The sequence below is a fragment of the Taudactylus pleione genome, unplaced genomic scaffold (genome assembly GCF_031769625.1).
Source record: "Taudactylus pleione unplaced genomic scaffold, aTauple2 ptg000609l, whole genome shotgun sequence".
Taxonomy (NCBI): domain Eukaryota; kingdom Metazoa; phylum Chordata; class Amphibia; order Anura; family Myobatrachidae; genus Taudactylus; species Taudactylus pleione.
Window position 1 is genome coordinate 5,923,855 of NW_028285011.1, and position 21,353 is coordinate 5,945,207.

General features: G+C 47.0%; 1 protein-coding gene across 1 annotated transcript in view; it reads left to right on the forward strand.

Annotated features, from left to right (window-relative positions):
• Positions 1-21,353, forward strand: part of LOC148480599 (ATP-binding cassette sub-family C member 5-like) — a 198,807-nt gene that overhangs the window by 164,606 nt on the left and 12,848 nt on the right. The window contains exons 24-25 of the mRNA XM_088454116.1: positions 12,551-12,740; positions 20,883-21,042. Coding sequence (XP_088310242.1) covers positions 12,551-12,740; positions 20,883-21,042 — 350 coding nt within the window. The remainder of the gene's footprint in view (positions 1-12,550; positions 12,741-20,882; positions 21,043-21,353) is intronic.

Here is a 21,353-nt window from a genome sequence, read left to right on the forward strand (position 1 = left end):
AAGCGGAGGGCATAGATCCAGACACTCCCCTTGCTCATGCTAATTGTCTCAGTGAGCTCTCTGCTCTTCGGGTCGGTGAGGCCTGGGGCCAGTGGGGTATAGTCTCTATTGGGCAGATATTTCAGGCAGAAACGTTGAAGTCCTTTCACCAGTTGCGCCTAGAGTTTGACGTCCCCAACCATTTCTTCTTTAGATACCTCCAGCTTAGGCATGCCCTCAATGCCCAGTTCTCTGAAGTTCCTTTATCTGTACAAGAGTCTCCCATTAAAACTTTATTGCAATCTGCTGGTTCTGACCGCTTAATATCTGGGATTTACTCTAACTTGTTGAGCAGGCATCATAAGTCTGAGTTATTATCTTTAAAACTGCAATGGGAAAATGATGTTGGAGTAATGGAGGAGGATGATTGGAGAGCAGCTCTTGCTAGCCCTTGTTTTGCTACCACGTCCGTTAGATACCAGCAGATACAATACTTTATAATACACAGAGTATATATGACACCCGTCCTATTAATGAGAATAGGGGGCAGGACGGATTCAAAATGTCCTAAATGTAACTCATCTGAGGGGAACTTTTGGCACTTAATATGGTCATTTCCTCTGGTGAATTCCTTTTGGCAGGGGGTACTCCGTGTTATAATTTCTACGGGTATACCTCAAGATATTCTTACTCCTACAACATGCATTTTGGCTGTGATTGATGCAGACACAATCGATAAACATGCCATATGATACACTACTAATCTATGTACGCTTGCCAAAGTATGTATAGCAAGGGAGTGGATGGCGACTTCAGGGCCAAACCTGGGAACATGGCTATCCTTGGTTGGGGCGGTTGCTGCACATGAAAAGTATGCCAGAAATGCAGTGCAGAAATATTATGCTACCTGGGAAAGATGGCTTGATTCTCCACATAGTTGTTCAAGGATGACTGTGTCTAACCTGTTCAGTGCTTAACTCCAGGGACTTACGTTATCATAGTACGTGAATGTTGTTGTGTGAAGGGGCATTGCCGTATATGTATATGTCAAGTTATATATCTACTGTTTGTTAGTCATGTGAAGGAAGGAATATAATTCACTTGCTATTTAAATGCTGTGAAGTGAAACCACACACATTTCCCTTTTTCTTTTTTTGTATTTAGTAGTTTTTTTTTTTTTATTGTATTATTTACAATGTTTGTACAATGTAACTTTATTATGCATTTAAAAAAAAAAAAACACAATAAAAATTATTGGATTTAAAAAAAAAAGATTATCTGTCCAACCAGCCAACTAGTTGATTGGTTGGAATGAAAATCTGGTAATGTATGGGAGTAACTGATGATCAGCAATTTGCTGCTAAATGCCAGAAAACAGATGAAAATGGTCGTCAGACAAGTTTTTTAAATGTTTGATCTAAACAATTTGTTCAAACAACAGTTTTTGTCCATTTTCTGGCATTTGGGAGCAAATTGCTGATTGTCATTTGCTTTCATACCTTACCAGATTTTCATTCCAACCAATCAACTAGTTGGCTGGTTGGACAGATAATCTTTAGATGTGTGGCCAGCTTTAGAGGTCAAAACTAGTTAATGGCAAAAGGAAATGTCTCTAGATATAGATATGCCTTCAACAGGATGATAATTTTAGCTGTAGCATTCTGTGCCTAGTACCCTAGAGTGACTGTACATATGTGACATTGCTCAGTGTTTCACAACCTCAGTCCTGGAATACACCCAACTGGTCATGAATTTTTAACACTTTATTTTAATGTTAAGATTTTTGTATACAACAAGAGCCAAAACAGTGATAATAACAGTAATATAAAGTGGCTTATAGATATGTAGCAGGAATAACTTACATTATTACCTTATAGTCTATAGGGACCACCTGCTATGGGGCTGATGCAGAGTTGAGTCTAAGTCAGCCGTAATTGCATTTAGTGCATGGAGAAATATGCGTATATCTACCCTTATGGTGATGTGTATGCATATAGGAGGGAATTCAATGGTGTTCGCCGGAACCAACATTTTGGCTGGCAGCCTCCTGATGTGACGAGCAGAAAAGTGCAGAAAGTAAGTTTGGGCACCATAACCAGGACTTTAGATGAGTTTAGACACTGTAGACGGCTAAACACTGTGGGCCTGATTCAGAGCCGGACGCTCTGACCAGAGCGCTCGCTCTGAATCAGGACCGGGCTACCTAAACTTGGAGCGGCCTCTTGGACGCTCGCATAGCTGTGGGTTACCACCCACAGCTTATGCGAGCGTCCATGATGATGGTCACGATGGTCAAGACCATCGCGACCATCGGGCTTGCGACGAGACCCCGCGGTAGGGTCTCGTTGCCGCAAGCCCTGGAGTGATTTTGGCTCTATCAGAGCCAAAAGCACTCCCACTGACATCACTAGTGATGTCAGTGGGGCCGGACCCAGACGGTAGGCGTTCCCATGGGAACGCCTCCGTCTGGCAGCCACGCCCACCAAAGGAGATGTGCTGTCACTCACCATGGACAGCACGCCCCCTTTGGTGCAAGACCCCAAGCAACGGCTTCCCCGTCGCTCACCGGGTCTCGCGCATGCGCACGACGGAGCAACCTCCGTCGTGCGCATGCGCATTTGGGTACCATCGACCTGCTTGCAAGCGTCCTGCGCTCGCGAGCGGGTCTGAATGAGACCCTGTGCTTTTGAGCGCGACATGCACAAAAAGGCGTGGGCACCCAAAACAATTAATTGTTGCACCCCGATTCCCCATTTTGACGGAAGTTTGGGAGTGAAAAAACAATGAAATCGCTCCCAAAGTATGCAACACTTGGTTTCATAGCCATCATCATTATTAGTTATCTTGAAAAAGATCCTTTAGAGGAGATAAACGTGTTGGTGGGAGACCTGTGGTGGTTATACAGACTTTACTGAAAGAAAGGAGTAGCAGCTTGCAGTGGTTGGGATCCCAATGATGCATGTACAGTGCTAAAAATAGTCTATCTTCTGGTGTTTGGTTGTGAATCTGAGTGAAAAGGAGGCGGTTCCAGTCAACATACAAGTGTGTGTATATATATATATATATATATATATATATACTAGGGGTGTGCACCGGCCACTTTTCGTGTTTTGTGTTTTGGTTTTGGATCTGGATCTTTCTTCGTGTTTTGGATCTGGATTGGTTTTGCCAAAACCACCCTTCCGTGTTTTGGGTTCTGGGTTTTGTGTTTTGGATCTGTATTTTTTTTAAAAAAAGCATAAAAACAGCTAAAATCACAGAATTTGTAGGTTTTTCTGCTCCTATGCTATTATTAACCTCAATAACCTTAATTTCCACTCATTTCCAGTCTATTCTGAACACCTCACACCTCACAATAGTGTTTTTATGTCCAAAAGGTTGCACCGAGGTAGCTGGATGACTATGCTAAGCGACACGAGTGGGCGGCACAAACACGTGACCCATCTAGGCGTGAAACTGCAGTGGCAGACAGGATGGCAGTTTGAAAAACTAGGCCCCAAACTGTACATAATGCAAAGAAAAAAAAGAGGTGCAAGATGGCATTGTCCTTGGGCCCTCCCACCCACCCTTATGTTGTATAAACAGGACATGCACACTTTAACAAACCAATCATTTCAGCGCCAGGGTCTGCCACACAACTGTGGCTGAAATGATTGGTTCGTTTGGGCCCCCACAAAACAAGCTGGCAATTAATCTGTCCCTGCACAAACTGGCTCTACGGAGGCAAGATGTCATCCTCATCCTCCTCATCCACCGATTCCTCACCCTCTTCAGTGTGTACATACTCATCCTCACAGAGTATTAATTCGTCCCCGCTGGAATCCACAACCACAGGTCCCTCTGTACGTTCTGGAGGCTGGTCTCCCTGGAAGAGTTGATAATTCATTTTATGAACATCATCTTCTCCCCATTTTGTGGAAGCAACCTCCTACGCCTTTCGCTGACAAGGTTCCCGGCTGCACTAAACACTCTTTCGGAGTACACACTGGAGGGGGGGCAACTCAGGTAAAATAGAGCCAGTTTGTACAGGGACCTCCAAATTGCTTCTTTTTCCTGCCAGTACAGGTACGGACTGTCTGACATGCCTACTTGGATGCTGTCACCGATGTAATCCTTTAACAGACAGACGCACGCTTGTCGCTGCTGCTTTGAGGATGCAAGTGTGGCTACAGCCCACACAATTCACAAAGACAGAAAAAAAAAGAAGAATATTTTTATTGTTTGTGGAGTGCACTTTGAGGGTTACACCACCCTTTAACAGACAGACGCACGCTTGTCACTGCTGCTTTGAGGATTCAAGTGCGGCTACAGCCCACACAATTCACAAAGACAGAAAAAAGAAGAAGAATATTTTTATTGTTTGTGTAGCACACTTTGAGGGTGTCACCACCCTTTAACAGACAGACGCACGCTTGTCGCTGCTGCTTTGAGGATGCAAGTGCAGCTACATCCCACACAATTCACAAAGACAGAAAAAAAAAGAAGAATATTTTTATTGTTTGTGTAGCACACTTTGAGGGTGTCACCACCCTTTAACAGACAGACGCACGCTTGTCGCTGCTGCTTTGAGGATGCAAGTGCAGCTACAGCCCACACAATTCACAAAGACAGAAAAAAAAAGAAGAATATTTTTATTGTTTGTGTAGCACACTTTGAGGGTGTCACCACCCTTTAACAGACAGACGCACGCTTGTTGCTGCTGCTTTGAGGATGCAAGTGCGGCTACATCGCACACAAGTCACAAACACATAAAAAAAATAGTTTTTTATTTTTTGGAGCACTTTGAGAGTTACACCACCCTTTAACAGACAGACGCATGCTTGTCACTGCTGCTTTGAGGATGCAAGTGCGGCTACAGCCCACACAATTCACAAAGACAGAAAAAAAAGAACAATATTTTTATTGTTTGTGTAGCACACTTTGAGGGTGTCACCACCCTTTAACAGACAGACGCACGCTTGTCGCTGCTGCTTTGAGGACAGTATCATATGCAGTGACAGTAGACTTGTCAGAAATTGTTGGCACGTCCTTCAGTCCGGACCAGATGTCCAAACCAGCCCTTGACTTATGACACAGACGCACGCTTGGCGCTGCTACTATGTTGATGCACGTGCAGCTACATCGCACACAAGTCATAAACACATTAAAAAAATAGTTTTTTATTTTTTGGAGCACTTTGAGGGTTACACCACCCTTTAACAGACAGACACACGCTTGTCGCTGCTGCTTTGAGGATGCAAGTGCGGCTACAGCCCACACAATTCACAAAGACAGAAAAAATAAGAATATTTTTATTGTTTGTGTAGCACACTTTGAGGGTGTCACCACCCTTTAACAGACAGACGCACACTTGTCGCTGCTGCTTTAAGGATGCAGGTGCGGCTACAGCCCACACATTTCACAAAGACAGAAAAAAAAAGAACAATATTTTTATTGTTTGTGTAGCACACTTTGAGGGTGTCACCACCCTTTAACAGACAGACGCACGCTTGTCGCTGCTGCTTTAAGGATGCAGGTGCGGCTACAGCCCACACATTTCACAAAGACAGAAAAAAAAAGAACAATATTTTTATTGTTTGTGTAGCACACTTTGAGGGTGTCACCACCCTTTAACAGACAGACGCACGCTTGTCGCTGCTGCTTTGAGGATGCAAGTGCAGCTACAGCCCACACAAATCACAAAGACAGAAAAAAAAAGATTAATATTTTTATTGTTTGTGTAGCACACTTTGAGGGTGTCACCACCCTTTAACAGACAGACGCACGCTTGTCGCTGCTGCTTTGAGGATGCAGGTGGAATCTAGACGGGATTTGGAACCGGGGACACACTACCTCCATCAATTGTCTAAATCCCACTGCACTAATGGCGGATACCGGACGCACGTCTAACACCAACATAGCAGTCAAGGCCTCAGTTATACGTTTTGCTTCAGGATGACTGCTGTCGTACTTCATCCTCATCTCTAGGGACTGTTGGAGGGTCAATTGTTTAGTAAAAGTAGTGATGTTCCTACTTCCTCTCTGGGATGATGAACAACTCCCAGCAGCAGCAACAGCACTAGGAGGAAGTGGTTCTTGATCTTTCCCTATTTTATTTTTATCTGAGAAAGTTTGGTCCTCCATTTATGTTATATTGATATATACGTGCGGCTAAAGCGCACACAAACACAGAAAATATTTTTTTATTTTTGCTGGAGAGTAGTGCACTTTGTGGGTTACACCACCCTTTAAGAAATGAGCCAGCCGGCTCTTTACTTATGGGACACAGGCGCACGCTTGGCGCTGCTCCTTTGTTGATGCACGTGCAGCCACAGTGCACACAATTCACAAACACAGAAAATATATATTTTTTTGGTTTGGACTGGAGTGTACTTTGGGGGTTACAGCACCCTTTAACGGTCAAGCCAGCCGGCCCTTTACTTGTGACACAGGCGCACGCTTGGCACTACTTTGTTGATGCACGTGCGGCTACTGCGCACACAATTCACAAACACAGAAAATATATTATTTTTTTAGCACCCCTGATGGACAGAGCACCCCCTGGACAACACTACAGCACCCCTTCAGGACTGGGACACTGCACAGGACTTTGGAGTGGACACAGCCCCTATGGAGAACTGACTGCACAACCCAGTCCAGCCAGCCCCTATGGACTTTGAAGTAGTGGACACAGCCCCTATTAACAACAGCAGCACAGCACAACACAGCCAGCCCCTATGGACTTTGAAGTAGTGGACAACAGCAGCACTACGTTCCCCGAAATGTGGAATAAAGCAGTCTTTTCCATTAATTTCAGTCTTCGAGTGCCGCCTGTTGCAGGGTGTGTATTGTTGGGCTGTGAATGCCGGGTCACAGAGTGGCATATATATATATAATTTTTACATAATTTTTATCGGTGGTGGTTAAGAAGAACACGCTACTTTTAATGACACACGATATTGATATAGACTCCCAATTTGTTTATGATAATAGGATTTTGCTATTTGTGTTTTCTCTAATTTTTGTCTGAAATCTGAAGTTGTAATGGTAAATATGTAAAAGTTTAATGGTAGCACCCCACAATGGACGCCAAAAGAAAGAACAGTGGGCCTGATTCAGAGCTGAACGCTCTGAGCAGAACGCTCGCTCTGAATCAGGGCCGTCTTATTTAAATGTGGAGCGGCCTTTTGGACGCTCGCATAGCTGTGGGTTACCACCCACAGCTTATGCGAGCGTCCATGATGATGGTCGCGATGATCAAGACCATCGTGACCATCGGGCTTGTGACGAGACCCTTGTGGTAGGGTCTCGCTGCCGCAAGCCCAGGAGTGATTTTGGCTCTATCAGAGCCAAAATCACTCCCACTGACATCACTAGTGATGTCAGTGGGGCCGGACTTAGACGGTAGGCGTTCCCATGGGAACGCCTCCGTCTGGCAGCCACGCCCCCGGAACGCCCACCAAAGGGGGCGTGCTGTCACTCACCATCGACAGCACGCCCCCTTTGGTGCGAGACCCCGAGCGACGTATTTCTCGTCGCTCGCCGGGTCTCGCGCATGCGCACGACGGAGCTCCCTCCATCGTGCGCATGCGCATTCGCCCAGCATCGTTGCGAGCGGGTCTGAATGACCCCCAGTGTGAGTTTATAAGCAATGGCAGTGCACTTGGGAAGGCACCTAGTATAACCACCTAAATGAATGTGTAAAATAGTTAATATTTATGCAGTGCTATTAGTATAATCAATGATCTCCTGATCTGAGTATGGTTTAGCTGAATGTGCATATAATCAGATATCCTGCTATGCTGGTCAGTTAGGCTGTATATGCGCGTATGAGAGTGCAGTGCAGTTAATCACTACAGGTTCAAATAGCTAGCACACCAAATAAGAGACATGATTTAAAGATACAAGGGTGGTTCAATAAATAAGGTAACAAGACCCAGTGCTGCAGCTAGCGCTCCCGGGGCAGACCACACCACCTCCGTATGATGTTATGTGGAGGGGGCATGGCCTACACCCGGGAGCGTGTGATTACAGCAATGCCCGGACAGTGTCGGACTGGGGCATGAAGGGCCCACCGGGGGGAAGCAGTAGTAGGGGCCCATGCTTAAAGGGTGTGGCCAGCCTCCAGAGGGGTGTGGCCAGTCACCACAGACACTTGGCTAACCATTATTGTCTGTAAACAACATGGATACTACACTGCATGGACTGTTCATCCATGTTCCTGGTCTACCTAACTAGCTGACTAATAGAGTAACAATGTATTCAAGTGCACTGTCTGAAACCTGACAATGAAAGATGTGGTGGGGCCTTCAGGCAGTAGGGCCCATCGGGGATTTCCCCTGTACCCCTGTGGGCCAGTCCGACCCTGTGCCCGGAGCATCCTCAAGATGCTCCGGGGTGCTGCAAGGGAACCGTTGTGACCATCTGAAGCGTCCTAAGGACGCTCCAGGCGACACTGCTGCAGAGATTCTGGCAGCAGGGTGCCGTTGCAGGCACCCTGCTAGTCAGATGCAGGAGCTATGGGTGAGTGGCGGCGCTCTGTGCCGCTGCACTGCTCGCACACCACCAGTTACGGCCCTGACGAGACCTCTCATTGCATACATACAGGTATACATATTATCAATAGTATGGCCTTGGTAAATATTATTTTTCCACATAGTCCCCATACTTGTCTAAGCATTTGTTCCAGCTGTACACCAAGGCATCTATCCGGTATAGAAGAAATCAGTGTCAAGCGCCTGAAGCCAGGACATGACGATTTGCTGAACTTCTCAGACGGTTGCGAATCACCTTCCACCCAGATGCTTCTCCAATGGTCCAAAGACATGGAAATCACTCTGTGCCAGGTCAGGGCTTTAGGGAGGATGGTCCAGTACCTCCTAATGGTAAAGCTGTAACAACTCATGCATGTGGTTGGCTGAGTGTGGCCAGGCGTTATCGTGCAGCAATACGGTGCCTGGTCGCAGCAGGTCGTTTTCGACAACTGGCTCAATGTGGCACAATAGCAGACAGCATTCACAGTATTTCTTTTAGTTAGGAAATCAACAAGGAGCACACCCTTGTGGTCCCAAAACACGGTTGCCATGACCTTCTTTGCCGATGGAGTTGTTTTGAATTCCTTTGAAGGTGGGAATGATGCGTGTTCCCATGTCAATGATGCTTGCTTTATCTCTGGTGCCACATGATGCACCCACATTTCATCGCCTGTAACAAACTGCAGGAAGTGCACTCCCTCCTCATGGTACTGCGCCAAGTGCACGAGAGACATACCCATCCTATTGGTTTTGTAAGCTTCTGTGAGTTGCTTCAGTACCCAGCATGAACACTATTTCCTGTACCCCAGTTACTCATGAATGATGTTGTGCACAGTACCCACTGAGATGTTCCGTTTGTCAGCAATATCACTAACTTGACTGCATCTGTCCTCCTGAATCAGTTCTTCAATGTGGCATAAATTGTCATCGGTGATGGAGGTGCTTGGCCGGCCTGATCGCTGCCCATCTTGAACATCTGTCCTGCCGTTATCAAAGGCAGTTCGCCAAACCTGTTTTCGTGACAATATCACCGTACATCTCGACAAGTTCTCAATGAATTTCAGCTGTTGATGTGCCCTTTAGATGCAGAAATCTGATCACACTACTTAATGTTTGACAATGTTTCCGCCATCTTACAACTGATATTGGGACAGTACGATAGAAGCACAGTCTAATGGGCGTGAGGGTAAGCAGTGATCTACTGTACCTGCTCTGGCCTGGTCAAGAAATTAGAATCAGATAAGGAACATACACAAGTGAGAGTTCTTGGTACCTTACTTATTAAACCACTCTCATATATCCATGTACTGATATCCAAAAAAGTATTTTAGAATCTATGCCCCCATTTGGGAAAGAGACAACGCTATTGGTGTATAAGTGGATCAATAACCTGGCAGTGACAATAACTGTATTGGAAGCCCACAATAGGTCCACATTTTTTTAATTAATGGAGAAGCCAATTTGAAGACACCACAGTTTCATGTTACAGAATACAGTATAACAGATAAAATGGTCTATTAAATCAGTTTAGGGAAATTTTAACATTTAGAAGAAAAATATTAAAGTGAATGGTGTCAGTTATTAATGATAAATACAACAGACACAACATTGGTGGAATGAATGTACTATCTGTGCGGACAGACATTCGCTGAATATGATTAATATATATTATACATCAGTGAGACAGATGACTAAACTGAGACCTCAGGTATAAGCATAATATTTAAGTTGCAGGTTATGGATTAATGGGCTCAGCATGCTATTAGTCTGAGACTCAGGAAATAATATGATCCCAATATTTGAGTTGCAAGTTATTTATGAATGGGAACAGCAACTGTGTGACATTTTCAGCTAACCACTAGAGGGAGCATTTTCCCCATAAATAGCTATTGGAAGAATGGTACAGTGTGTATAAGAATCACATGGTTGGAGAAGTGGGGAATAACCATCACTGCATGACAAACAGCCTTCAAAAATTATATAGTGGTTTAAAGGTGTAGTGCACAATGTTTTTTGTTTTTTTTTGCTTAGCTAAGAGGATCTCATAAAGATACTTTGATTAAATAATATTTTGTTAACAGTATTAGTAAAAATTTAAGTATTTTAAATATTTTACCCGAGTCCCCAGTGCACTGCAAATGCTTTGTTCTTTTTTTAGTGTGTTTTGATACAGTAGGTTGCATTGTGCCAATAACTGCTAAATTGGTTAGATCTATAGGATGGGTTGCACCAGTATTTTGTACAGCTATTTATACAATTTTACAATGTTCCTGTAATTTATTTAAGGTCTCAGACCACTTTACCTGAGCTGGATTTTTAAATGATGTTGCTGTGTAATGCTTAGCCTTTAGTCTGGATGCCATTAACATCTTTGCCCTGTTTAGCTTTTCATGGTAGGTTTGAATAGGGATGGCTATTGACCACTGACCATCCATTTAGCAACCATTGATAGGTTATTTTTTTACCACCATCAATGGCAGATATGGTGACCCTCCTGGCATTTCGGTTACGGAGCTTAGCTCCCTGATGTGCCCCACATAGTCCCATCCCTTTCCCGATTTGCCCACCTGCCGGGGGTCCAGCATTGTAGCAGGTGTCTGTATTGTGATAGAGATGGTTAAAGATGGTGCAAACCATGGATGGTACACCAGCATTGGTTTCCTACCATAGGTGTAAAAAGTCACCATTGGGTGACTTTTTACACCTATGGTGACTTTTGATGTTTGACCCTTCGATGGCCATCCCTAGTTTTGAATAACCCTAGTTTTGAATAATACCTTTAAGGGAGTTTTCGGCTTTGATTATCAACAATAGGTTTAGTTTATTCTTTATTGCTATCCTTTTACTATAATCCTATAATATATAATATCTAAGAGTTCCTGGGAATCAATTTTGTGTACTGAGGGTCTCATTCAGAGCCGCTCGTAAGCGGCCGCTCGTTCGCTCCGAGCGATGTTCGCACAACTGCGCATGCGTACGGATTGTAATACGCATGCGTGAACCAGTCAGTGCGGCCGAAAATCGTGTGCTCGCTAAATAGCGAATGCCTGCTATTTTGAGTGACAGGATGAGGCGTATGTGGGTGGTAACAGGGGAAGGTGCCTGAAAACGGGGAGTGGAAATTAGAACACAGGCGTGCCTAAAGGTCAAAACGGGCGTTTTAAGGGTGTGCATAATACAGCAGCGTCATTGCCCACGTCACTTGTTTTTTTTTAGTCAGAACTGCTCGCAACATTGCGGTAGGAAAAACCAGCCACAAGAATAGCGAGCAGTTCAGACGCCGTTCGATGTCCTCGATTAATAAATAGCGGATATGACGTATGATGCGAGCGGCCAGGGGGCGGTTTTTCCGAAATTACGACCGCAAGTTTTGTTCGCTCGTTCAGACATAGAGGCGTGAACAGACCGCAAAGAGCGAATGGTTCATTTGAATAGCCACCCCCTTTTTCTGAACGAGCGAGCGCAAATAGCGTCCGGCTCTGAATCAGACCCTGAGCTCCCTCTGTATATCTTTAATATAGTTGGATTAATATTGGGGATGACTATGCTGCCTAAATATGGATGTCTCTATCCATTCGTCAGGGTTTTAAGAACAAACTAAAGCATACTATATCAGACGCAAAAGAAAAAACATTGTCTAAAATACATGCAATTTTTATTTTAGGAATCATATTACAAGGTATTAGTTCATTAAAACTTATTTACTAAAGAACACTATAAGTCAGTTTTTAATATTTGTTAAATACATTCCTTATATAATCAGCATAAGAAGATAGAATATAAATATAAAAATTGTATAAAAAAAACCCATAAAAATAACAAAGTTCAATATAACAATATAGTTCAGTAAAACAATACAGTTCAATATACAGTTTCATAGTTTAGTCACAAGGCCAAAAGCACCCAAACATCAGCCAATCCGACTTCTGCCATCAATATCGGTACCAGATGATTTCTCTCTGTCAGGCATAGTGTGACTTTCATATATAATAAAAACACAACTTTTACATGTTCAACTTTTTAATGTAGCTCATTTTATTTTAACATTTATTTCACAGAATTTGGAATCTGAAGCACCTTTCTCCATACCAGAAAAGTCACCAATGGAAGAGTGGCCCCAAGGTGGAGGTATAACATTTGAAAATGTTGAAATGCGTTACCGTGACAACCTACCTCTGGTTCTGAAAAATATTTCATTCAGTATTAAGCCACAAGAGAAGATCGGGATTGTTGGCAGAACTGGGTCAGGTTTGTATTCATTCTGCTTTCGACTATCTGGGACATGAACCAATTGTCTTTATTTCACTTTCACAGCTCCCTACTGTACAATCTGAAAGATAACATTTGTATAGGTTTATTACAGTAATAAATTGCTAATCTTGCACAAGAAACATCATTACACCACAAAATAACATTTTTGGAGGCACTATGGTGTAAGATTTTCATGACCTTGTGCAGATATTGTGGTAATGATAGGTTATGCTGAATGGCTCGGACATGCTTTCTACTTCAGGGTCCATAGGGTATCCACAGGATACCTTGGGGTATAGGTGTGACGTCAGTCATCGGGCACCATAGAGTTAAGCTTTCAGCCTCCCAGGATGCACTAGGGTCCCCCTCCTATACCCCGCCCCCGAGCCAAGGCACCTCAGTTTAGTTTGGTGCCCGGCCGGAGTCGGGTGCACCTGTTGGAGTGGGGGCTAAGAAGAGCCCCTGAAGCTTTTCTGCATGCAGCTGTGGCTGCACATCTGGTTGTACAGCATGGACAGTCAGTCCTGACGTCCATGCTGTCTTCCCTACACCCCTGCTGGTACCAGAACGCCGGTACCGATCCGGGGATGCTGGCGAGCATCTGGGGTCACAGCTAGCGGTGACCCCAGATGTTCCGGACCATGGCCAGATTCAAGGTGGACAGCAAGGTAAGCAGCGGGGTTACATGGTCCAGAGTCCCCAGGCAGGGGGCTCCCTGGGGACTGGCTGCAGCGTGGAGCCAGGTAAGAACCTGCGCTTCCACTACCCCCCTGGGACAGCGGACCGCAGCAGAGCGGTAGCGCTGCGGCGTCCCAGGGGTTAAATGCATGCCAGGGGAGCGCGCCTTCCCTGTCTCACAGCCGGCGCCTCCCCCGCTGCACACAGCCCTCTCTGCACACTGCCGACTGGCCCTGTGGCAGCGCTTCTCCCCCAGGCCAGCCTCCTCTCTGATCCTCGGCGGCCATCTTCCTGAACGCATGGTGAACGCTGCTGGATGCCTGGAAGGAAGCCTCTTGGTCTGGGTCCCCCCGCATACCTCTCCTCCGCTTGTGGTCAGGTCTGTGTATGCAGAGCTGTGTCCTACCAGACCCTGTGTCTGCGTAGTTGAGTGATCAGCGCTGGTTAGTGCAGGAATTGATTTTCTTTGCATTGTATGTGACTGTGCTAGCGCTGCTGTCTGTATCTTCTATTCTGACTGTCAGCTTTATTACTGTCCCTGTTCTTTCTGCTAAGCCCTTGCGGTGCGGTGCTGCAGGGTGGTCTCTCACCTCTTTAAAATACAATTGGTGAGAGGGGTCACATACTTAGTACCATCATGTCTGAAAGTGATTTTCCTCTCCGGCTACAGTGTGCTACATGTAAAGTACCTTTAGCGGAGGGGGAGGGTAGCGCGGAGGGCCTCTGCCGGCAGTTTTGTCGATGGCGCAGTGTATTACGGTTACAGCACCGGTACAGGAGCCGCCCTGGACTTGTTTCGCTCAGGCGCTTACAACCTTAGTGGGCCAGTTAGCTTCGCAGCCCGCGTTTACACAGATGGGTTTGTCCCAGTAGTCAGTGGTGTCGTCACCCATGCAGGGTTTCCCAAGACAATTGGTGGTACCCCGCAGTCTCCCTATTTCCCCTCTCCCGGTTTTTCAGGAGCCGGCGTGGGTTAACTCCCTGACGAGTTCGGTACAGCACTCGTCGGATGTGTTGCAGGGGAGACTGTGATGCGGCCACATAAACGGCCGGTGGCGTCTCTGTCGGCTCCTTATGAGGATGACGAAGGGACGTCTGATGATGGGGAGATTCTGGATCCTTACGATCAGGAACCTCTCCATACTAAGGACGCTGACGCTAGGTCCAAGGTATATATTCCTGGACTTATTCAAGCAGTCCGCACAGCCTTGGTGATTGAGGATGAAGTTCCCCCAGCGGCTAAATCCAAGTATGCCTTTTTTAAGGATGTGAAGGGTGACGCCACAGTCTTTCCTCTTTCGGGCCAGTTAATGGACCATTTAGAGGAGGCGTGGAAACAGCCTGGCAAGCGATACCAGCCGCAGAGGTGCCTGGCAGTGGCTTATCCGTTCGCGGATAATTATTTTGCTAAGTGGGAATCCCCTCCACAGGTGGATTCTCATGTGACACGTTTTGTCCGTAGTGCCACATTGCCAATGCCTTCCATGTCCTCCCTTAAGGATGCTACGGACCGCAAGGTGGAGATCTGCCTGAAGTCCGCTTATTCCCTTGCGGGGGGGGCAGCGCGTCCGGCTATGGCCATTTGCTGGGTTGCCAGAGCGATGGAGCGCTGGGCGGATTCATTGGAGGCGTCCTTTGATTCCGACTGTCCGGCCGAACAAACGGAGTTGATTGGTAATCTCCGTGATTCGGCCACTTATATCAACGAGGCGGCCTTAGACATTAGTACACTGGTGTCTCGAATTTCTTCAGCAGCTGTGGCTGCTCGTCGCACCTTGTGGTTGCGATCCTGGAAGGCGGACGCTGACTCCAAAAAGGGTTTGGAGGCGTTGCCCTTTAACGGAGAAGTTCTCTTCGGTCCAGATCTGGACAAGATTGTGGCCACGCTGGCGGCAGCCAAATCGGCATGTCTCCCGTCGGCCGCAGCTCCTTCTGGTTCAGGACCATCGTCCTTTTGGTCTTATAGGGCCCAGGGCAGGCCCAAACCACAGTCTTTTCCCCGACAGGCTGGTCCCAAAAAATCGGCCAAGCCCCAGAAGCAGGCATGGAGTACCAGACGTCCGGCCCCTAAGCCTGATGACAAGCCTGCGGTCTGACGGTCCGGGCCTCCCATTGGGGGATCCCAAAGTGGGAGGCCGCCTGCTGCAGTTCGCCCGGTGTTGGTCGGTCACCACAACAGACACTTGGGTTCTCGGTCTCCCATGGGTACGCCCTCTCGTTCCGGCACAGACCCCCGGCTCGATTCTTCACCACGGGTCTACCATCAGACCGGAACAAGGCCACGGAGCTGCGGAAGGTCTTGCACACTATGCTCCAGGCTGGAGTTATAGTGCCTGTTCCATTCTCCCAGAGGGGCCAGGGTTTCTATTCAAATCTTTTTTTGGTGCAGAAACCCAGTGGGTCGTATCGTCTGATTCTCAACCTCAAGGCTCTCAACAAGTCTTTGCGGGTGCCGAAGTTTCGGATGGAGACCCTACGGTCCATCATTCTGGTGCTGGAACCTGGGGACTACATGGTGTCATTGGACATACAGGACGCTTACCTGCATGTCCCTATTCTTTTGCGCCATCAACAGTTCCTCAGGTTTGCAATCCGCAGCGACCATTTTCAGTTTCGGGCGTTACCTTTTGGCCTGGCGACAGCACCGCGTGTGTTCACCAAGGTGATGGCGGTCATGGCGGCTTCTCTGCGGCTGCAAGGAGTCCGCATGTTGCCGTACTTGGACGACCTGTTATTAGTGGCAGGATTTCCAGAGCTCCTTCTACGCCACTTGGACCTGACCATTGCGCTGCTGCAACGGCACGGCTGGTTAATCAACTGGCAGAAGTCCACTCTAATCCCGTCTCGGCGGATTCTGCACCTCGGAGCCTTATTGGACTCGGGACAGCAAAGGTTCTTTGTGACGGAGGAAAAGATCTCTGCTTTACAGTCGAGGATGCGCAGTTGTCTGCACAGCCGCCGGGTGTCTCTACACTCGGCGATGAGGTTACTGGGCTCCATGGTGTCGGTGTTCGACATGGTGGAATATGCCCAGTTTCACTCCAGACCTCTGCAGCACCTGATCCTGTCCAAGTGGAACGGGCTTCCTCAGTCTCTGAAGTCCCAGACGATAGTGCTCACCCCGGAGGTTCGCCTGTCCCTTGCCTGGTGGTTGCAGACGACCCATCTCAGCAAGGGAAGTCCGTTCTGGGTACCAAATTGGGTCCTGTTGACAACGGACGCCAGTCTTCGGGGCTGGGGAGCAGTTTCGGGTCCACACTTGTTCCAGGGCAGGTGGACACCGGCAGAAGCGGCACTTCCAATAAATATCTTGGAACTCCGTGCGGTCTTCAATGCTCTCCAGCAGGCACATCAGGTTCTCCAGGGTCGTCCGGTGCAGGTCCAGTCGGACAACGCTACCACCGTGGCCTACATAAACAGGCAAGGAGGAACCCGAAGTCAGGCGGCTCTCGTAGAGGTGTCTCGGATCCTGGTATGGGCGGAGCGCAATCTTCCGGCCATATCAGCGGTCTTCATCCCGGGAGTGCTAAATTGGGAGGCGGACTTTCTAAGTCGCCAGGACGTTCATCCGGGGGAATGGTCCCTGCACCCGGACGTTTTTCAACTGCTGGTGGACAGGTGGGGTCTTCCAGAGATCGACCTCATGGCGTCCCGGCACAACAACAAGTTGCCGGTGTACGGGTCTCGCACAAGAGGCGAAGAGGCGTCTCTGGTGGATGCTTTGTCCGTCCAGTGGACGTTCCGGTTCGCATACCTGTTTCCTCCGGTTTCCCTTCTTCCACGGGTAATCCGGAAATTCAAACAGGAAGGAGGGACGCTCCTGTTGATAGCTTCCGCGTGGCCCAGACGGCACTGGTTCTCAGACCTTCAGGGTCTGTCCGTGGACAGTCCTCTGCGGTTGCCGCTACGACCGGACCTTCTATCGCAGGGTCCTTGTCTTCACCCGGACCTGGCTCGGCTGTCTTTGACGGCGTGGCTGTTGAGACAGCCATGTTGAGGTCCAGGGGGTTTTCCAGCTCTGTGGTGCGTACCATGTTGCAAGCTCGGAAACCGTCGTCTGCGAGGATATACCATCGCGTGTGGCATACGTTCTTCCAATGGTGTCGACCGAGAGGTTATGCACCGCGGGAGTTTCGTCTGTCTAGGATACTTGCCTTCCTACAAGTGGGACTAGATCATGGGCTTCGCCTTGCCTCTTTGAAGGTACAGGTTTCGGCCCTGTCTGTCTGGTTTCACCGTAGGATTGCTACAATCCCGGATGTGCGCACCTTTATGCAAGGTGTTCTCTGCATTCAGCCGCCCTTTGTTCCACCTGTGGCGCCTTGGGATTTGGCTGTGGTCCTGAGGGCTCTTCAGGGACCGCCGTTTGAACCACTGGGCTCAGTGGATCTTAAATGGCTAACAGCTAAGACTGTTTTCCTTCTGGCCATAGCTTCGGCCAGACGTGTTTCTGATTTAGGGGCTCTCTCTTGTAGACCTCCTTTCTTGATTTTTCATGGGAACAGGGCAGTGCTCCGCACTCGGCCTGAATTTCTTCCCAAAGTTGTTTCCCAGTTTCATGTTAACGAGGAAATTGTTGTTCCGGCCTTTAACTCACCTGGTCTTTCAGTGGGTGAGGCCACTTTGGATGTTGTGTGGGCCTTAAGGACTTATGTTGACCGCACTTCTTCGTTTAGGAAGTCGGACGCCTTGTTTGTCCTCTATGGCTTCCGTAAAAAGGGTTGGCCTGCTTCAAAGCAAACTTTGGCAGCCTGGATCCGTATGGCTATTTCTGAAGCTTATCTTCATGAAAGTCTGCCGGTTCCTCCTTCTTTGAAGGCTCATTCCACTAGGTCTGTGGGTCCTTCGTGGGCAGCTCGACGTGGTGCCTCTGCAGTCCAGATCTGCAAGGCTGCTACGTGGTCCTCTGTCCATACCTTCGTGAGGTATTACAGGTTTGACACCTTCGCCTCTCAGGATGCTTCCTTCGGGCGGCGGATTCTCCTTTCAGCACAGGAGCGTCCCCACCCTTAAAGGATACTGCTTTGGGACATCCCCAAGGTATCCTGTGGATACCCTATGGACCCTGAAGTAGAAAATATGAGATATGGTAAGAACTTACCTTTGTTATCTCTATTTCTACGAAGTCCATAGGGTTCCACAGGACTCCCGCCCTGTCGCACCTGTGGTGCAGATGGGCTTTGTTCTGGTCACTGGTTTTTCCGTCTCCCTCTGGTGAGAGTGTGATTCTTGTGTGTATCCAGATCTTCATTCTCTCTCTTCCTTCTCCTCCTCCGGCCTATGGCTTGGTAACTAACTGAGGTGCCTTGGCTCAGGGGCGGGGTATAGGAGGGGGACCCTAGTGCATCCTGGGAGGCTGAAAGCTTAACTCTATGGTGCCCGATGACTGACGTCACACCTATACCCCAAGGTATCCTGTGGAACCCTATGGACTTCGTAGAAATAGAGATAACAAAGGTAAGTTCTTACCTATTATATTATCTTTGCACCATTCACAAAAGCCTTTTTAATCTATGCAATAATGAAGAATGGCATGTTCTGAGATGGACCAGCATGGCATGTCCTAAGATGGACATACACATTCTCCGTGCCCCCCCCCCCCCCACCAACGGCTCTCGTTGCCAGGATGGAGAGGGACATTCCAGCACAGGAGAACCCTACAACGGGACAGGTAAGTATTACAGAAGGTTACCTGTAGGGCTGGCCCAAGACCAATTTTGTTTGGTAAGCGAATATATATTTCGGCACCCCCTGTAGTACTCTTTTGCGCACCTTTGCCGCACACATCAAGGAATTTAGGGGGCGTGGTTTGGTGGGGAAAGCCGTACCCACGAGTCACACTCCATTTTTATCAAGCTGGAGGCATGCCCAGCACCCCAGGAGAGAGAAAGAAGCCAAAGGGGGCCAACAACATAGGGGCAGCATCTCTCACAGATAAACTCTTACTGTAGGTAATTGAGGTCTCTAAGAAGTTACAAGGGTAAAGAGAACTGCCTTTGCTTCATTAATTTATAGTGGGTATAATATTTCTGCCAAATTTGCAGGATGAAATGAACAGCTCACGTGACTTATGCCAATTAAAGGCAGGCAGAGTCCACTGACTAATAGGTGTAAAGAATTTTTATATATGCATTTATTTCTCACCTCAGGATCTATTTAAGCAACCTACTAAGAGAAAAATGTTCGCCTTCCAAATACATCAGTGTTTGATGTCTTATTGTTATATGTTTTGTTATTCGTTAAATTATTAGTGTTCTAAATATCACTCTTTTTAGAGGGAATATAATAAAGGTTAAATTTTATTTATCTATCATCGATTACTCATTTCTCGATAAATTATTATCTTCTCAAGAGTGCCCCAAAAAGCAAGTTTTTGTCTTGTGTTGCCTCTTGCAACAATTTTTATAGAGTCCACTGTCTGTCCTTATGAATTAGCTAGCCTTTTGCTTCAGCCAGGTTAGCTTATTTTGATATTTTTTGCTGGTGAGAATATATTATTGGCAATAATACTCTCACCATCTCAAAAATAACTAAACAAGCTAACCTGGCTGAAGCAAAAGGCTAGCTAATTCAGTGGACCCTGGCCGTCTTTTTTTTTGAGGGGGAGTTAGGAGGGTGCCTGGCAATAGCCATCGGCGCCGTCCCTAGCAAACGCAGTCTCCCCTGGAGTGGACCGAGGACGGTTACAGCTAGATCCCCTTCCACCGAGGACCCCATGCCCGCATTTTTATTTTTAGAGTTCAGACTCACTCAGGAGTCAAAACTCAGGACTTACTTGCTTTTTTTTCCTGCCCGCCGCGGCAAGCAGATTTCCGAGTCCTCAGGTAAAGGCCCGGGATAAGGATTGTCCTCTCCAACACCCGCCGGCTGCCGCAGGGAAGGGGGTCTAGCCAGCGGCCAGGATTACAGCTAGATCCGGCCAGCCCCAGCCTTAATTGCGCACTGCAAATACGACGTGACGTCATGATGTCACGTCGCACGGTTTAGCCGCCCTGCACTGCAATACAAATCAAAAGAGCTGAGGCCGCGGCCTGCCCCCAATAACAGGATAGTGCGGTGCAGTCAACTGTGTCACAGTGACACAGACTGACTGTCACCCGCCTTCATTTTGCATGTTGCATGACGTGGCCGGGTTAGGGCGCCCTACTCGGCTGCGTAACCAGCGTATATGTAGAACCAGCTCTGCCTGTTGGGTGTATGTAAATTAAAATATGTGCAACTTAATGTTCACAAAAAGCTTTTCTTTAGATCTGTGATTGCTGCAATTACACTTTTAAAAGCTATAAAATTCCTATTTGAAATGTCTCCTCTGTGTTACCCATTGTGTTACTTCACAAAGTTTGCCAAACTTCAGACATCAGACCCTTTTCTTCCTCCCTGACCTTTGTTTTACCAGTATTTTTTAAATTGGACTTACCTCCTTCATATTTCACAGTGCTATGCCATCTTTGTACTCAACAGGGAAATCGTCCTTGGCAATGACACTTTTCAGACTAGTAGAGTTGTCTGGAGGTTTGATCACTATTGATAATGTCTGCATCAATGAAATTGGACTGGAGGACCTTAGGAAAAAGCTTTCCATCATTCCACAGGAACCGGTTTTATTTGTTGGAAGCATCAGGTAAGTCTGTGATCATATAAATCCATTCTAGGGCACTTTATGTTACTTATATTTCTTGTTTGTTCTTTTTTATAGATTTGGTCCATTTTTAAAAAAAAATTTTAATTAGATGAATTCTGAAAGTGTCCGAGTCACTCAGTCATATCTTACACAACTAAGCTCCTGTGTGCACTAAAACCTCATAATGTTGGGATACCAATTGATGGAGTTATATTAGGTTGCATAGATAAGTATGGATTTACATAGAGGCAGAAATCCGCTCTGCACCTTACGCCCCATTTCACTACCCACTCTGCTTCAGCCCCATGTGT